Consider the following 19,905-nt stretch of genomic DNA (forward strand, 5'->3'; position numbering starts at 1 on the left):
AAGGTTCCCACCCTAGTAGAGACACAAGAATCTATAACAGCATGGTCCCAGGTTTACAGAGTAAGAGCAGAAGATGTAGTCTGACACTGGCCCCATAAATAAGCTGCTCACCATTGCCTCTGCCTTACAGGGATTCATGAAGAGAATAGAGGAGAAGGGAGTTCCTGAGGACATGCGTGGGAAGGATAAGATCGTATTTGGGAACATTCACCAGATCTATGACTGGCATAAGGAGTAAGTGCTAAGCAGCATCAAAGAGGGATGGGGTGGCCCAGGAAGCCTGGAACTGCCCACTATCCACTAACTGCTCACTTGAGGAAGTTGGGATGGTGTGGTGTGGGGGGATTCTTTAACTAACCTCATTCCAGAGGAGCAGTCTAGGCCAGAAGAATAAAAAGACTTCCTTCTCTTGTCTCTTTCTGGCGTTTAGCTTTTTTCTGGCTGAACTGGAAAAGTGCATCCAGGAGCAAGACAGATTGGCCCAGCTCTTCATCAGACACGTGAGTGCCTCACTACCTCTCCTTGCTGCCCGTCTCCATCCATCCTGGAAAAAGCTGCTCTCTGCTGGGCTCACTCAGCACATTTGTCTGTCTGCTGCATACTTCTCTCTAGTCCTGGCGGTTTCTAACACATTGGGTACTTTGGAAGATGGGTACTAGGTGCTGCTATCCACATTTTCTCCCTCCATGTCTGCTCAAAGTATACACCTGAGCTGTCCCTCTATGTAGAACAGAAGGGTCTCTGAGTATGAGACCAAAATGCTGAGCATCTGTTTCTTTGCTTCTTCAGGAGCGGAAGCTGCATATCTACGTGTGGTACTGTCAGAACAAGCCTCGATCAGAGTATATTGTGGCTGAGTATGACGCCTACTTTGAAGTAAGTAGCTGAGCCAACTTGCAGGAAGGAATTGGTGTTGGAAAGAAACTCAGTTCAAGACAGGCACATTTAGAAAACACTAGTTAAAACTGGAGAGATAGTACAGTGGGTAAGACATTTGTCATGCTATACAGTCAGACCTGTTGGATCCTTCCCCCAAGTACTGCCAAGCATCACTCCTGAGCACTGAACCAGGAATAGTTCCTGAATACTGCCAGGTCTGGCCTAGAGAGAGAATAAAATAAGTAAATCAAAATAGAAACACCTGTTAGAGCCCAGGGTATGGTTAAATAGTAGAGTGCATTTCTGTCATAGGAGAGGCCCCAGGTTTGATCCCTGGCATGACAAAAACAAAAAAAGCAAGGGCTGGAGATAGTTTAGAGGGTAAAATGCTTTGTCTTGCATGAAACTGACAGCAGTTTAATGTCTGGCACCACATGTGGTCCTCAAAGCATCATCAGGAATAAGATCTAAATACTACCAAAATGTAATCCTAAATATCCCCACCCAAAACACACACACACATACACACACACACACACACACACACACACACACACACACACACACGCAAGCATCCACTCATTCATCCACTGCTTTTAGAAGCCTCTGCTTGCCAAATGGCCCAGGGACACAGTCGCACCTCTATACATGACCCTTGAACAGACAGTGCCTATGTGCTCCCGCATCACTCACAGGAAAGAGCTGGTTATGAGCACTCATTCTTTTTTTAAATATCTTTATTTAAACACCTTTATTACAAATATGATTATAATTGGATTTTAGTCATATAAAGAACACCCACCTTCACCGGTGCAACATTCCCATCACCAATGTCCCAAATGTCCTCCCCTCCCTACCCCCCACCTGTATTTGACACAGGCTTTCTACTACCCTCATTCATTCACATTGTTATGAGAGTTTTCAGTGTATTTATTTCTCTAGCTGCACTCACCACTCTTTGTGGTGAGCTTTATATCGTGAGCTGGACCTTTCAGCCCCCATGAGTCTCTTTTGTCTCTGAGAATTATTGCAAAAATGTCTTTTATTTTTCTTAAAACCCATAGATGAGTGAGAATATTCTGTGTGTGTCTCTCTCTCCCTCTGACTTATTTCATTCAGCTAATAGATTCCATGTATATCCATGTATAGGAAAATTTTATGACTTCATCTCTCCTGATGGCTGCATAATATTTTTGGGTTTTTGGGTCACACCTGGCAGTGTTCAGGGGGTAACTCCTGGCTTTGTGCTCAGAAGTTGTTCCTCACAGGCTCAGGGGACCAGATGGGATGCCGGGATTCGAACTACCTTCTGTTCGAATCAGCTGCATGGAAGGCAAATGTCTTACCGCTGTGCTATCTCTCCAGCTCCTGTGAACACTCATTCTTAATGAGGTATTCACAGTCACCTCTGAAACTCTGCCCCCATTTTCAGAGGTTCTGCGACAGGCCTCCAAAATATTTGTCTTGCCTCAGTCTAGAGGTGTTTATTTTGTTGAAGGAGAGGCAACACCAACAGCCCTGTACCATATCTACAGAGAAGTCCTTCACTTGGAAGGGCCTAAAGCAGTGCGAGAACAGTAGGTCTTTCCTACATTGGCCCCCTTGCCTCAGAGGGTTGTGATAACAAGGGTGGGAAAATGCAGGACATTCAGGCAGGGTTGTGTGGGCAGGTTGTGTGGCCAGTAACATTAGCTGTGATGTAACTAAATATAACTTCCAAGTCATTACACAGCTCGGACTTTATTTTACTGTTTTGGGGCCAGTCCTGTTGGTACTCAGGGCTGACTCCTGTTCTGTGCTCAGGGATCATTTCTTCCAGATTACTCAGAGGATAGGGATTGAACCTGGGTCAGCTGTCTGTAAGCCAAACACCCTACCTTCTCTACTATGACTCCAACCCTCCTCATGACACTCATGACACTCCTCATGACATAGACCTATCTCTCTGGCCCTGAACCCTGAGCCAGAAGACCTCAGTTCTTCAATTGCTTTCTTTTTTCCCCTAACATAGCTTCCTTATGTTTCAGGAAGTCAAGCAGGAAATCAACCAAAGGCTCACACTGAGTGACTTCCTCATCAAACCCATCCAGAGAATAACAAAATACCAGTTGCTTCTCAAGGTAAGAGAGCTGGGAGCAGGAACACTGCTGTAGGGGGCCTCCTGCATTCAACCTCCCTCACCTTTATCTTCCAGCCAGTGCCGGGCACATGTGAGCAGTATTTTTGTTTACTAGTGTCAGCTTTATGCCTCCAAAATTGCTCCTGTCTTTAAGTTGGTTAGTATTTTATTATTTTTTTCTCAATTTATTACGCTTTCTCACATCACTTATTATTATTCTCACATCACTTACAAGGTACTTATCTTAAAAAAATAAAATTTGTACATGGACTCTATTATGCTGAGTGAAATAAATCAAAGGGAGAGAGATAGACACAGAATAGTCTCACTCATCTATAAGTTTTAAGGAAAATAAAAGACCTTTTTGCAATAATCCTCAGAGACAAAGAGAGGAGGGCTGGAAGGTCCAGCTCATGACATGAAGCTCACCACAAAGAGTGGTGAGTGTAGTTAGAGAAATAACTACACTAACAACTATCATAACAATGTGAATGAATGAGGGGCATGAAAGCCTGTCTAGAGTACAGGTGGGGGTGGGGTGGGGAGGAAGGAGTTTTGGGACATTGGTGATGGGAATGTTGCACCTGTGAAGGGGGGTTGTTCTTTACATGACTGAAACCCAACTACAATCATATTTGTAATCAAGGTGTTTAAATAAAGATATTAATTAAAAAGTAAAAAATAAAAGGAAAAGAAAAAATAAATGATTTAAAATAAATAAAATTAAGAGCTTAAAATCAGAGTGGAATAGGAAGAGAGAGAAAAGGAAGTGCTAGGACCTAAGTTTCTTGCTTGAGGATGACCCACCTTTGATACTGTGTTTTGGGCATGTGTTTGGTGTGGTTGGAGCTCACACCCAGAGCCGCCTCCCCCCACCCCCCCCCCACACACACACCCCCACACACACTCTTACAACTGAGCCACACTATGGCCTTATTTTTACCTTTCTAAAGGTTTAATTATTGTTGTTTTGGGGCCTCACCTGTAGTATCCAGGGTTCACTGCTGGCTCTGTGTTGGGAATCATTCCTGATGGGGCTTTGATAACCAGGGGTGCCAGGGATTGAACCTGGATTGGCCACTGTGTTAGGTCTCCAACCCAATATTTCAAAGGCAAAGAGAATGTTTTTACTTGGTTTATCTCAAAGATAGGAGATCAGCCCAGCCTAACCATATCCTAGTAAATCCTTGAACACTAACTTTAGTAACACCATGGAGGGACAGTACAACAATTTCAGATTGGTCCTTGTTGATCCAAGTTTTGATAATTCCACCTTCTTTTGTGTCATAACAAACAATATATAGTGAATGTGTTTGTACCTGCAAGGTGGCAGGCTACGGTGGTGGGTGAGCAATTGGGGACATTGGTGAGGGGAAGGTCACACTGGTGGTAGGATTGGTGTTTGAACAATTAATGCCTGAAATGACTGTATTATGAACAACTTGGTAAATCATGCTGTTTTAATAAAAACCCTCAGAAATAGGAAGTCAGTGAAGGTCAGCAAGAGATTTTACTTTTCTCCCATTCTGTCTGGCTTAACCCCTTTTTCTCCTGCCCATGTACTTTCTCTTTATCCTGCTTCCATGCCTTTTCCTTGGCTTTGAATCTAAGACTTGTGTTCTGGGTTTTTCTCTGAGTTGCCATGTGCTGTGTGACTCATAACTGCATATCTCAGCTACTATAAAGCATTGCCATTCTGATTGGGAAGAAAAGTCTATTACAGTAGTATCATGAGGCTGAGTTTTTAGTTCCCTAGCATATTTTTCCCTCCTCACACCTTTCCTTGCTTCGTCTTCTCACTAGGACTTCCTGAGATACAGCGAGAAGGCGGGTTTGGAGTGCTCAGATATTGAGGTGAGTTTTTTTGCATGGCTGTTGGAAGAGCTGATGTCTAAAAGGGATAGGCGGTCACTAAATAGTTGAAGGTTTGGGCTGAATCCTATCAGCAGCAGTCCCTTGCAGGCAGCTGCTTTGTGAGATGAACAATTACAATTTCTTTGTTTTATTTTGTTTGAGGGTTTTTTTGGGTCATACCTACTAAGTTCAGGGGCTATTCCTAACTCTGTGCTCTAGAGGTTGCTTCTGATGATGCTGAGGGGGTGGGGGGCATGCAGAGCTGGGATCAAATAGGGTCAATCTCGTGCAGAAAAGCTCTTTATCCCCTGTCCTATCTCCGGGCCCCACAAATAGGAAGTTTCATAAGAACTTGAGAATTCTGTTATGAGCCAAACCTGATCTTCTCCCTCCTGGGATTCTCCATGTAGCCTCAAGGCCCAAGGATAGAGGTGGGCCTTAAAGTGGGCAGACTGGACCATGAAGCCACCCCATCCCTTCAGAGATGGGCTCTTGCCCAGTATGGTTTGAGTCATGAATCTTGAACTCTCAGCAAAGATTCCATGTTCACTTCTCCCCTACTCCTGAGGATTAGGCCCCAAGAGAAGTCCTTTGAGAAGGTCTCACCGTCCATGTGGGTTATTTTAATTTAAGCCAGAGAGGCTGCAGACCATTTAGCAGGTTATTTTAGGTTAAAATCTCTAGCATTTCACTAGCCAAGCCAAACTGTTGCTTGGACAGTCAGGAAGCAACAAAGAGAAGAAAGAAAGTCTGGGAAGGAAAGAATATTGATAAACAAAAGTGGGGAAGTAGGATGGGGAGAGAGAGTGTCTGGGTAGTGTTCTCCTCGTGTGTCATCACTGATTCAGGCAGCACCCCTATGCAAATGACCCCCCCCCCCCGAAAACAGAGAACCTTACAGTCCTTGAGAAAGGCCATTCCTGGAATCATGGGGACGGGCTTATCAGGAAAACCTTCTCTTCCAGCCCTGGATGCCCCCAAGCTTCATGCTGAAGCACAGGGCTTATTCTGAGATGCTCTTGTTCTCTCCCACAGAAAGCAGTGGAGTTAATGTGCCTTGTTCCCAAACGCTGCAATGACATGATGAATCTGGGACGTCTGCAGGGCTTTGAGGTGAGAGCTTTGAATATACTTCTCAACCTTCTCAATTAATTTAGTTGTGCTTCTGGGCAGCAGCAACCCCAGCTTGAGGGTGGCTTCCCTTCGAAGCTCCAGGTTCAACCTTTGGTGCCCCTTTCACTGGCCAGCATCCCTTCTTGTTCCCTGACTTAGAAGAAGCAGGAGGAAAGATGAAGGACAATCCACTCTGCCAAAGGAATTTAGAACCCCAATGCGCTGCAGATCATCTGTACAATAAACCCATAGGATTTCTTCCTTTTCTTTTGTGCTTGAAAATTCAGGGACTGTGAGAGAAAACAGAACAAAGGGAGGGACGGGGAATACTTTTACTCTTTGAGCATGTTATTCTAAGAAGTCAGTCTAAAAAGTGGTGGGCTTTTGTTTTGTTTAATGAACATTTTGAGCTCTAAAGAATCATCATGAACCTTCCTGTTTGGGGAAGAAGAAAACTGGGACTTAGAAGAAACAGTGAGATGCCTACAGGATTTTACTTTCTTTGAAATGACGTGGTTTGCTTCCAAAAACATCTATCTACCTACTGACTGAGGAGTGCCTTAAACAAAAAGAATGTGTCATCTTGCATGTCAGGGGGCTTAAAGTTTTGAAATCTAGGTACAGGAAGGGATGGTTTCTTCTGTAAGCCAAAGGGGAAAGGATCTGTTCAGGCCTCACTTCTGGGTTTGCAGACAGCCATCTTCATTTGTCTTCATTGTCTACATAACTGTATATTCAAATTTTCTCTTTCATAAGGACATCAATCTTACAGGGCTGACCCAATGCCTTTGCTTTCATTTAAGTCCCTCTGAATACTCATTTCCCATGAAAGTCATTTCTTTGGGTGCTGTATGTTAGGACAATAATGTGAATTAGAAGCAGAGGTTTATTTAACCCATTATAATGAAATTTTGAACCTTCATTTTTTTTTACATTGTTGGGAAACAAACCCAGACTTTTGCTTAGCAAGGCAAGTGCTCTACCACTGAGCCATACCTGCAGCCAACTATCAAGCTTTGAAGAGAAAATTTCAACTAGTTTTAAAACCTTTTCAGTGGCCATTATGAGCATTTATCCAAACTTCATTAACTAAACATATCCTGTTTTGAATATTAACAAAATCAAACTGCTACTATTCTGAACAGGATTCTTAGTATTTGTTGACGACTTCCTTAGAAAGAGAGGCTGATTTTTAAATCCTGTTTTCTAGTAATTCTACAGCTTATGACTTATTTTGAGAGGGGACCTCCCAAGCAACGTTCTGGGATCCTGGGATTATCCCAGTGATTCTCAGCTAAGCGCTCTATCTAACCTGAGCAGGCAGTGGTAGACAGGATCCAAAAGGAACACACTCAGCAGCACTCAGGAGGCCACAAATCCTGGAGATCAAGCTTGAGGCCAAGCACATGCCAGGCATGCTCTCTGACTATCTCCCCAGCTCTGCAGCTCATTAATTTTTTTTTTCTTGAGGAACTGAATTCTTAGAAGTTGAGATCATGGAGAAAGTAAAATTTTCTTGTCCAAGCTAGAATAGACTAGATGACAGCCTAAGTAAATTTAGAAGATGCTAATAAATTTGGGTTCATAAGTTTGATTTATGAGCTTCTTGAATCAAATTCTATATTTCCCTTGATCTTCCCACCCAACTTGGAGTCACTGTGGGTGGGATTTCTATTGTTTTCTATATATGAAAGAATTTTGTTGTTCATGGCTCCTTGGCTCCCAAATTTCTCTATTAGAGCAGAGGCATCAATAAGCAGGGCAGTGTATCCTGAATTTTTACAGTGTGTTTCTTGGGTCACATTGAATGGAGTTTTACTGTGTCTCAGTGTGGTGCCAGTTCTGAGACTTTTGTGGACAAATCAAGTAAAACATTATTTTGATTGGAACCATAATATCTTGTCCTCTGAGTAGACATTAGCTTGCCTATCTCTGCATCTCTGGAAAAATCCACAGAATCCACAGAAAATAGATGCTGGGCATCCATATGCTGTGCAATCTATTTCTGGGGACTAAGTGGGGCCATGTGTTGGGCCCAGAAGGCCACACTCTGGAGGTCAGTTACTTTTTCTTTCACATCAACCATACCACCTCCTTTGTTTTTAATCAAGTCCTACAGTCTGCTTTGCATTAATTGGTTCATGGGAGAAGGACACTGATAGTACAAATCACTATACACTTCTTTTGAAATCCGTGGCTTTGGACTAGGGAGAAGTCAGCCCTTTTCTTAGTTTCTTTTATTTAAAATATTTTCAGTGTTCTCATTTCATGTTGGCAGGGCTTTCATGTAATATTAGTAGCACTTTGAGATCTTTCCTGGATCACTGGACACTGGCTGACTGTTAACTTGAGACTGAGGTAAAGATAAGCCTGTTGAGCCATTGACCTATGATGCAAACAGAGGGCAGGCATTTCTCAGGGACATTAATGAAAAATGGCCTATGTGGGGATTAGACATTTGGACATATTTGGAATTAACATCATATCAGGGAATGGCCCGTGTTTTTTCTTATGCATTAAAACCATCAGCCAAGAGAGCTTTCAGTTCAGAGGATTCTGGCCACTGTCCTGAGTGCTAGGATCTTGATGGAGGTATCAGTATTCTCCCATAGCATCTCTGAAGATTTGTTAGCTGAGTCTGACCCAATTCTCTACGTAGAGGTGAAAGATGCCTTTGAAAAGCTGATTAGAACCTGGCAGGTAAAACAGACTTAATCCACCTTCTTGCTTGGTATCCAACACCTTGGGAGTTGGGGCATATGTGAAAGCATTTCTAAGCCAAGCAATGTCTTCCAGATTATAAAAAGAGGATATCTTATTTGGATATTGCCAAGCTTACCTGTTCATATGGATGTCATAATTTCTCCCTCCTACTAATTGAATGAGGAAAGGGAGCCCTAACTTATCAACTCATTTGTGGTTCTGTCTATGACACCATTTCCCTTGGCCACAAAGTTTTTCTGGTTCATGAAGTTCAGGAGTATCTCAGGTCCCTGACCCATAGCTGTATGTGGAAAGGGAAGAGGAAGGAAGGTCTTACAGGCACGAAATTCTCAAAACCCTGTCTTTTCTTCTTCTGATAATAATAATAATAATATAAAACAAAACTGGAGGGATTCCTGAACATTCGTTTTACTTGATATTTTGCCTTCTTCCTGTGGCATTTTTCCTGGAACTCTTGATTGGCACCTGTTCTGCAGGTAGAAAAAAAGGAAGTAGCAGAGTCTGCCCAAGATGAATGGGTGGGAAAGGGGAATCCACAATCAGTCTCTTCCCAGAACCCTGAGACTTGAGTTCCACCCTTGGAGTGGACAAGATTCTATGGTCATTCCTTCATCCCTTTTCATTTCCTTCACTTCTGCTGATTTCTTTCTCCCCAGGGCACTCTGACAGCCCAAGGCAAGCTACTGCAGCAAGATACATTCTATGTGATTGAGCTGGACACAGGCATGCAGTCACGGACCAAGGAGAGACGTATTTTTCTCTTTGAACAAATCGTCATCTTCAGTGAGCTGCTCAGGAAGGGGTCTCTGACCCCCGGCTATATGTTCAAAAGGAGCATCAAGGTGAGGGACCCCAGAGGAGGTGGAACAGTTACTTCCTTAGACCTAGGGCATCAGTGCTAGGAAGGTCTTTTACCTTACAGGGGTCCTCAAACTTTTTAAACAGGGGGCCAGTTCACTGTCCTTCAGACTGTTGGAGGGCCAGATTATAGTAAAAACAAAAATTATGAACAAATTTCTATGCACACTGCATATATCTTATTTAGAAGTGAAGAAACAAAATGGGAATAAATACAATATGTGACCCTCGGACCATAGTTTGAAGACCATTGCATAACCTTCAGGCACTGAGAGTGGATCTGTAAGCAAAAGTGACAGGCTAGGCATGTCCCTGGGGTTATAGAATGATACAGAAATCTCATATTTAGCTATTAGATCCATGGTAAAATTTTGGAAACTACTCCTGAAATAAAAATGGTGAAACACTATAATAGGAAGTAGATTAAAAAACAAACAAACATTGGGGTCAGGGGCTGAACAATAGCACAGCAGTAGGGCATTTCCCTTGCACAAGGCCTACCCAGATAGACCTGTGTTCAATTCCCTGCATCTCATGTGGCCCCCCTTCCTGCCAGGAGTGCTTTCTGAGTGCAGAGCTAGGAGTAACCCCTGAACGCCCCCGGTGTCCTTTCTATTTCTCACATATTTTGCTGTGCCTATAGAAACAGCAACACACACACACACCTCTTTTTTATTGTATTTGTTTTATCTCTTATCTTTAAAAAAAAAAGAGCTTGCTAAACTTTCTTCTATTGTATTGCTGACTTTATTGAAGATACAATAATTTTCACAAATATACCTGCTACTGAACTTTTTCTTCTTCCTTTTTTCTTCCATTTTTTGGTTTTGGTTTTGGGCCACACCTGGTGATACTCAGGGGTTACTCCTAGCTATGTGCTTAGAAATCGTTCCTGGCTTGGGGGTCCATATGGGACTCCAGGGATAAAAATGAGGTCTGTCCTGGGTCAGCTGCTTGCCCCACCATTTTGGCCCCGTATTTCCTTTCTATTTTCTAATAGCTTTGCTTTCTGTCATCTTGAAACAAATGCATTATGATCAGTTATGTCAATTATGTGATACATTTTCTTTACATTTAAAAAACAAAACCAAACAAATAAAAGTCACTTAAATGTGAAATGGGTCCACTTACTTTCTTGCAGATGAATTACTTGGTCCTGGAGGAGAATGTGGATAATGACCCCTGCAAGTTTGCACTCATGAACCGGGAGACTTCGGAGCGGGTCATCCTACAGGCTGCTAATGCTGACATCCAGCAGGCCTGGGTGCAGGATATCAACCAAGTCTTAGAAACACAGCGAGACTTTCTAAATGGTGGGTTCTGGGCCTGATTTATCAGTGTCATTCTTGGGGGACCATGCACACTTTTGAGCTACCTTGGTGTAGGCTCGTGATGAATACATTTTGTATGGGCTCCAAGTTGTAGTTTCCAGAAATGTTGCATACAAGTTCCCTGGATCTCTGTATCAACATGGAATGAGTAGAATGATTAAAAAAAAAAAAAGCCCCCTCTTTTCAAAAGAAGAGATATTCTCTAGAGCTGAGACTTTGTGACTGTATCATTAATTAGAACAACTGCCCAACATTGCACATTCTCATTTTCCTGGGGACCTACTATTTGAGCGTATATTTTCCCGTGTGGGTATTCCTGGCTTGCACTTTGTGGATTTTCTAGTGATTTCTAGCTGGGAGTCTCACCTTTGTGCTATCGACATTCTAAGCACCAGTGAATCATCTTGATAGCCAGCCTTTTGCAAATGATAGATGATTGCTAGATAAATTTTAGCAGCCCTTTAAAAATTTCCAGTTTTGATGATAACAGATAGAGGCTTAGTAAGTTCTCTATGGACCTGACAATTGCTGGCTTATTCACTTTTTTTTTAATTTTTCTTACCCAGGGATTTTTTACTCTATTAGCTCAGCATGGATATAGATATACAATTTTAAAATAGTGCTGATTTTCTGGGTTCATTATTTCTAAATTTTTGTCTGTAGAGAAGAACTGGCATTTGAAGGCAAAATGTATGTGGTAATAAAATAAGCTAGTATCTGGTCACATGTAAGACTCAGCATGTTTCACACAAATACACACACACACATACAGAAGACAACCACTCTTAGTACTGCCATCTCTTTATTCTAGTATCCGACTGGGAATATGCAGTTGTTGTCTCTGTGTGTCTACCTAAGTGTGTGTGTGTGTGTGCGCGCACACAAACCTATTCACATACACATCTGTCCACACAAAATTTTCTATAGGGATACCACTTCTTGTCTACCCCAAGATCTTTAATATATGGTTGTATGTGTTTATGTTTGTATACAAATATACATGCAGATGTATACAGTGTGGTGTGTGTGTGTGTGTGTGTGTGTGTGTGTGTGTGTGTGGTTTCATAAAAGTCATTCTGGTTAGACCTGTTTCATGACTGTCACTAACTTAAAACTCATAGCAGCATTGCTTTGGATATAATCAATGATTCAGACTTTTCATTTAATTCCAAGAGATTGCCTCCTAATTACAGTAGATGATGGAACTATTCCTGAGCTAAGTGATCAGTTCCTAAATATTTATTGCCTATCATACACTCCCCAGAGAGAGAAGTCAGGGTATGGCAGGAGCTTTTCTACTTCCTAACACAGTCAAGAGACCAAGCCTGAGTGTGAAGCAATAATAGCATTATAGATAAAGATAGGCATGGGTTCCTCAGGGCCTGTCTTGCCCCATTAAGCCCTCCATAGAAAGAGGTATGACTGGAATTGAGTACTATTGAAAGACCTCTTTAACATTCTAGAAATTACCTTGTAATTGAAAGTTATTATGGGTCCATTTTAAAGATCTTTAAAAATCAGGCCAGCCCTTGAAGCCATTATGTTAGAATTCGATGTAGATGATAGGATTCTGGCCATAACCTTATGATACTCGGACCTTGGAACTTTGTTATTTTAAATTCATCAAAGCAAAACATGACTCTTTCTCATCAAATGAACTTTATTACTCCGGCTCCTGGGTTCCGTTGACCATTGTTCTACCAGTTTCCAGACCTAAGTGAGCCTTGATTCTGGCTTTATTTTTTATCCAGGCTCTGTCAGAATTCAGTCTTCCATCAGAACACTTGCCATCCTACATCTGTCTACATTCACTCTAACTCTTTGGTCTGGTTTGGTCTCTTTCTTTTTTCTTTCTTTTCTTTTTTTCTTTCTTCTTTCTCTCTTTCTTTTTTATTTTTCTTTTCTTTTTTTTTTTTAAATTTGTATTTTGTTTTGTTTTGGGGCCACACCTGGCAGTACTCAGGGATTACTCTCCAATTTACATTCAGAAATCACTACTGGCAGGCTCAGGGGACCATATCAGATGCTGGAAATCAAATTCAGGTCAGCTGCATGCAAGACAAATGCCCTGCCTGGTTTGGTCTCTTTATTGTTCTCTTGTGGATTATGAATCAAGCTCATCAAACCCTTTTCACAACTGTTAGAATTTTGAGTCTTTTTCTTTCTTTCTTTCTTTCTTTCTTTCTTTCTTTCTTTCTTTCTTTCTTTCTTTCTTTCTTTCTTTCTTTCTTTCTTTCTTTCTTTCTTTCTTTCTTTCTTTCTTTCTTTTCTTTCTTCTTTCTTTCTTTCTTTCTTTCTTTCTTTCTTTCTTTCTTTCTTTCTTTCTTTCTTTCTTTCTTTCTTTCTTTCTTTCTTTCTTTCTTCTTTCTTTCTTTCTTTCTTCCTTCCTTCTTCCTTCCTTCCTTCCTTCCTTCTTCCTTCCTTCCTTCCTTCCTTCCTTCCTTCCTTCCTTCCTTCCTTCCTTCCTTCCTTCCTTCCTTCCTTCCTTCCTTCCTTCCTTCCTTCCTTCCTTCCTTCCTTTCCTTCCTTCCTTCCTTCCTTCCTTCCTTCCTTCCTTCCTTCCTTCCTTCCTTCCTTCCTTCCTTCCTTCCTTCCTTCCTTCCTTCCTTCCTTCCTTCCTTCCTTCCTTCCTTCCTTCCTTCCTTCCTGTCACACTCGACAGTGCTCAGGGGTTACTCCTGGCTCTATACTCAGAAATCGGCCCTGGAAGGCACAGGGGACCATATGGGATGCCAGAATTTGAACCACCATTCTTCTGATTCTAAGACCAAAATGCCTTACTGCTGTGCTATCTCTCCAGCCCCAGAATCTTGAGTCAGAGGTGGCTCTGAAAATGGTTAAATTTTTCAAGTTTATTTCATCCAGTAACTTTTTATGCTTTCAGAATTGAATCCGGACTTGATTCAAGCCTGGTTTTCTTGGGCTTCTACACTGCAAACCTTCAACCTCCCTTCCCTGTCTAATCTGTCACTTCTCCCAGAGACCTCTACCATTCTGTGCTCCCAAATAAGTGTCCATCCCTATGGCCACCTGACCACTCCCCTCATTTTCTTAACTGTTCATCTCTCATGTGCATGTGTGCACTTGCCTTTGTGTTTTCATTCTTTAAGATGACTTCTTAGTCTTTAAAGAAGATAAGTTCCTTAAAAACAACAATAATGGGATCAGAGAGATAATATGGTGGGCGGGCACTTGCCTTGTTCAATGCCAAGCCCAAGCTTGATTCCCAATTCCCCATATAGTTCCTGAACATAGAGCTAGAAGTAAGTCCTGAGCAATGAAAAGTGCTCCCACCCACTCAACATATTTTTTAAACAAGGGTTGTGTCTTCTTTACATATACTGGCTCCAAATTCCTGTAAAATTTAAAATCTTAGAATAATCCTTTTTTTAACATGGGAATGGGGCCTTCCCAAGCGGTATTCAAAGGGGCTTAGGGCTACTACCAATGAATCTCATCTAACCAGATAAGTAATTAGGTGAAAGGTCCAGAAATACAGAGCTGTTCAAGTCCTGCAGTGCTGGGAATTATCCAGAATACTCTATTGGTGCTAGGGGAAAGGGGGTAGAAAAGGAAGGGGGAGCAGGAGTCTTCCAAGGCCACTCTCAATGGTGTTCCGGAGACCATATGCTCCTGGGCATCAAATCCAGATCAGATGCATTCCAGGGCTGAGCCTTAGCTACTATTCATGTTAGTGGTTAGTGCTGACCACCACCAATAGTGTCTCCCTGCCCCTCATTGGTCTTTCTTACTCCACAGCACTACAATCACCCATTGAGTATCAGCGGAAAGAACGGAGCACAGCTGTGATGAGAGCACAGCCTGCAAGGATGCCTCAAGCCAGTCCCCGACCATACTCCTCTATCCCCGTGGGTTCTGAGAAGCCCCCAAAGGGTCCCAGCTATAACCCGCCTCTGCCACCTCTGAAGATATCTACCTCCAATGGCAGTCCTGGGTTTGACTACCACCAGCCTGGGGACAAGTTTGAAGCCATCAAGGTAAGAGACAGCCTATACTTGCAACTCACCACACTGAGAGCTTTGCTTTAGGGTTCACTATAAGAAGAAACATTTTTCATGCTAATCCTTTTAGTAAGAGCAATGAAGCTAGTCGTAATTATTTCTCTTTTTTTCCCTGGAAACTGCAATTAGGCTAATTCCTCTGGCTTCATTAGACATACTGTGTATCATCACCACACTCAGTCTGCAGAAACACTGTAAACATATAAGGTATTAATGCAGCACAATTACATTCTCTGCCAAATAAAGTTATTGCATGGCTAATTAGATTCGCAGCTACATGGTTGGGCATCTTAATTCAAATTAAGAATACTGAGCTGGAGGCCGAAGAGATAGTACAGTGGTAGGGTGTTTGCCTTGCATGTAGGTGGCCCAGGATGGACTGTGGTTCAAATCCCTGCATCTCATATGGTTCCCCCCCCAACCCCCCGAGCCTGCCAGGAGCAATTTCTTAGTGCAGAGCCAGAGTAAGCCCTGAGCACTGCTGGGTGTGACCTAAAAAACAAAAACAAAAACAAAAAAGAATGCTGAGCTGCAGAGTTAGCTAACAGTCATTCACTACCCATTGACTGGTATGGCAAGGGGAAGTTGTTCATCTCAGTGAAGAGAGAAGTCAACTGTGAGTTAAACATTTATCCTAGATAATCCACAATTCAAACATCCCAATCTTAACTGTAGGCTGAACCTATACAGGTGCTTTGACCAACAAGGTAGTTGGAATGAGAGGGAAAATGGAAAACTCCAGATTAGGAAGTGGACAATCAGTGTTTCATGCCAAGTTCCGCAACTTGGTTGTGCTAAACTTCAGCAAGTCCCTGGATTGGTTTGGGGCTTTAGTTCGCCTAGGGCTCCAAGCACAAGTGACAGGAAATAGCTATAGTATTTATTTTGATTTAGTTTTAATTTGGTACCCATGAAATGGCAAAGCTATTCATGATTGGGTTTCAGATATATAATGTTTCAACATGGATCCCTTCATCAGTGACTACTTCCCTTCACCAAGATCCCACCAGCTCTATTTGCTTCCCACCTGCCAGTCTGCTTTTACAGAAGGCACACCTCTCTTTTAGTTTTAAGTTTTTGCACTGTGGTTTACAGCTTACTTGTTGATAGGGGTTCAGTCATAACACTTTACCCCCTTTCAGCAACACCTCCCAGTCGCATGCTTCCCTCCACCATAAAAGTTGCCCCCTTTCAATCCAGCCCCTTGCCCCCTCCCGTAGCAAGTTTCCTACTGAGTACTAGTTCTCATAATCTTTGTTTCTACTATCTTTGGGCCTTTGTTAGTCCCATTATGTTTCTTTATTTCCTGCATATGAAATAACTCATTCTGACTAACTTTACTCAGCACAATGGTCTCCAGGTCATCCCTCCCCATAGCAGCAAATTGCTTGACTTCATCTTTTCTTATGTTCAAGCAAAATTTCACTGTGAATATGTGGATAGTTTCTTTATTGTGTCATCTCTTCTTTGACCCTTGGATTGTTTCCAGGTCTTGACTATTGTAGATAGTGCTGCAGGGTATGTAAGGGTGAAAATGTCCTTTTCCCATTTTGTTTTTGGACCCTTGGGATATGTTACAAGAAGTGAAGTTGCTGGATCAAAACAAAGCTCAAAACCTTGAATATTTTTGGTGTCCATATTGTTTTCCAGACAGGGCTGGACTAATCAACATTCCACACCAGCCAGCAGTGTATGAGAGTCCTTTTCTCCTAACATATGGGCCAACATTATTGTTCTTTTTGATGTGTGACAGTGTCGCTGGTGTCAAATATCTCACTGTTGTTTTTGTTTTTGTGCCACGCCAGGAGGTACTCAGGGATAACCCCTGGCTCTGCTCTATGCTCAAAAATCACTCCTGGCAGGTCATGGGGGCCATATGGGATGCCAGGGATTGAAACCAGGTCTGCCCTGGGTTGGCTTCATGAAACACAAATGCTCTACCACTGTGCTATCACTTTGGCCCCTCATTGTTGTTTTGCTTTTCATCTCCCTGATGATTCATGATGTAGAGAATTTTTTCATGTGCCTCTTGGCCATCTGTACTTCTTCCAAGGGGAACTTTCTGTTCACCATTCTCCCCATTATTAGATGGAGTTTGGTGTTTCTTTCTTTTACCTTTTTCATTTGCTTGTTTGTTTTTGGTTTGGGAGCCATACTCTGCAGTGCTCAGGGTTTGCTTCTGGTAGACTCAGAGGACAATATGGATGCCAGGGATTGAACTGTGTTAGTCACAAGCAAAGCAAATGCCCTACCACTGTATTATTGCTCTGGCCCTAGGTGTTTCTTTTCTTATAAAGTTTTACCAATGTCTTATATAGCTTTGATATAAACCCCTTATTAGATTATTGGTGAATGAATAATTTCTCCCAATCCATGGGTTGTCTTTGTATTCTGGTCATCATCTCCTTTGAGGTGCAGAAGCTCCTTAATTTAATATAGTCCGGGGCCGGAGAGATGGCACAGCGGCGTTTGCCTTGCAAGCAGCTGACCCTGGACCCAAGGTGGTTGGTTCGAATCCTGGTGTCCCATATGGTCCCCGTGCCTGCCAGGAGCTATTTCTGAGCAGATAGCCAGGAGTAACCCCTGAGTACTGCCGGTTGTGGCCCCCCAAAAAATTTAATGTAGTCCCATTTGCTCCCACTTCTAAGGCCATTCTTGAAGAAACCTTTAGCCTAGAATTTTGACTACATTTTTTTATCTTTAAAGCTGCATTTATTTACATATATATTTATTTAAACACCTTGATTACAAACATGAGTGTAGTTGGATTTCAGTCATATAAAGAACACCCACCTTCACCAGTACAACATTCCATCACCAATCTTCCTCCTTCCCCCTCCCCTGCCTGTATTTGATACAGGCCTTCTACTTTCCCCATTCATTCACATTCTTATGATAGTTGTCAGTGTAGTTATTTCTCTAACTGCACTCACCACTCTTTGTGGCGAGCTTCATATCATGATTTGGACCTTCCCACCCTCATCTCTATTGTCTCTGAGAATAATTACAAAAATGTCTTTTGTTTTTCTTAAAATCTATAGATGAGTGATACTATTCTGTTTCTATCTCTCTCCCTCTGACTTATTTTACTCAGCGTAATAGATTCCATGTACATTCATATATAGGAAAATTTCATGACTTCATCTCTCCTGACGACTGCATAATATTCCATTTTGTATATGTACCACAGTTTCTTTAGCCATTCATCTGTTGAAGGGCATCTTGGTTGTTTCCAATGTCTGGCTATTGTAAATAGAGCTGCAATGAATATAGGTGTGAGGAAGGGATTTTTGAATTGTATTTTTGTGTCCCTAGGAGTGGTATAGCTGAATGATATGGGAGCTTAATTTCCAATTTTTTGAGGAATCTCTATATTGTTTTCCATAAAGGCTGGACTAGGTGGCATTCCCATCAGCAGTGAATATGAGTTCCTTTCTCTCCACATCCCCACCAGCACTGATTTTTCTTGTTCTTCGTGATGTGTGTCAGTCTCTGTGGAATGAGATGGTACCTCATTGTAGTTTTGATTTGCATCTCCCTGATGATTACTGATGTGGAGTATTTTTTCATATGTCTTTTGGCCATTTGTATTTCATCTTTGAGGAAGTGTCTGTTCATTTCTTCTCCCATTTTTTGATGGGGCTATATGTTTTTTTTTATTAAGTTCTGTCAGTAATGAAAGGAACTTTTCTTAATATAATCAAGGCCACCTACCACAAGCCAATGGCAAATATTATCAATGGAGATAAACTAAAAACCTTTTCCCTAAAATCTGGTGCAAAACAAGTTTACCCTCTTTTACTATTCCTATTCAACATAGTACTGGAAGTACTTGCCGTAGTGATTAGGCAAGAAATAGATATCAAGGGTATCCAGATAGGTAAGGAAGAAGTCAAGCTCTCACTCTTTGCAGATGACATGATACTATATTTAGAAAACCCTAAAGACTCTGTCAAAAATCTTCTAGAAACAATATACTCATATAGCAAAGTGGCAGCTACAAAATTAACACACAAATGTCAATGGAATTCTTATACACCAATAGTGATAGAGAAGAAATGGACACTAAAAAAACAATCCCATTCACACTAGTGTCCCACAAACTCATATCTTGGGGTCAACTTAACTAAAGAGCTGAGGGACCTATACAAAGAAAACTACAAAAGCTTGCTTAAAAAATAAGAGAGGACACAAGGAAATGGAGACATATACCCTGCTCATGGATTGGCAGGATTAATATCATTAAAATGGCAATAGTCCCTAAAGCATTGTAGGAATTTAATGCAATTCCTCCAAAGATACCCATGACATTCTTCAAAGAAGTGGATCAAACACTCCTGAAATTCATTTGGAACAATAATCACCTATGAATAACTAAAGCAATCCTTGGGAAAAGTAATATGGGAGGCATTTGGTATTACAAAGCAATAGTTATCAAAACAGTATGGTACTGGAATAAAGACAGATCTTCAGATCAGTGGAATAGACTTCTGTATTCAGATATTGTTCCCCAGGTATACAATCAACTAATATTTGATAAAGGAGCAAGAAATCCTAAATGGAGCAAGGAAAGCCTCTTTAACAAGTGGTGTTGGCACAACTGGTTAACCACTTGCAAAAAAAGCGAACTCAGACCCCCATCTAACACCATGCACAAAGAGCAAATCCAAATGGATTAAAGACCTTGATGTCAGTCCTGAAACCATAAGTATATAGGCCAACATGTGGATAAAACACTTTATGACATTGAGACTATATGCACCTTCAAGGAGGAAACAGCACTCTCCAAACAAGTGGAAGCAGAGATAAACAGATGGGACTATATTAAGCTGAGAAGCTTCTGCACTTCAAAGGAAATAGTGCTAAGATACAGTACAAAAGCCACCCACAGAATGGGAGAAACTATTCACCCAATAATCAGACAAGGGGCTAATATTGAAGCTGCCTTTAGCTTAGAATTCTGACTATATATTTTCTAGATACCTTATGGATTCAGGTGTGTGAT

General features: G+C 41.7%; 1 protein-coding gene across 1 annotated transcript in view; it reads left to right on the forward strand.

Annotated features, from left to right (window-relative positions):
* The window catches only part of LOC126026171 (kalirin-like), a 146,719-nt gene that overhangs the window by 72,053 nt on the left and 54,761 nt on the right, over nt 1-19,905 (forward strand). The window contains exons 6-14 of the mRNA XM_049785871.1: nt 131-234; nt 431-500; nt 790-876; nt 2,907-2,999; nt 4,802-4,852; nt 5,888-5,965; nt 9,346-9,531; nt 10,689-10,860; nt 14,638-14,876. Of these exons, the coding sequence (XP_049641828.1) occupies nt 131-234; nt 431-500; nt 790-876; nt 2,907-2,999; nt 4,802-4,852; nt 5,888-5,965; nt 9,346-9,531; nt 10,689-10,860; nt 14,638-14,876 (1,080 nt within the window). The remainder of the gene's footprint in view (nt 1-130; nt 235-430; nt 501-789; nt 877-2,906; nt 3,000-4,801; nt 4,853-5,887; nt 5,966-9,345; nt 9,532-10,688; nt 10,861-14,637; nt 14,877-19,905) is intronic.

This window comes from Suncus etruscus, chromosome 13 (genome assembly GCF_024139225.1).
Source record: "Suncus etruscus isolate mSunEtr1 chromosome 13, mSunEtr1.pri.cur, whole genome shotgun sequence".
Lineage (NCBI taxonomy): Eukaryota > Metazoa > Chordata > Mammalia > Eulipotyphla > Soricidae > Suncus > Suncus etruscus.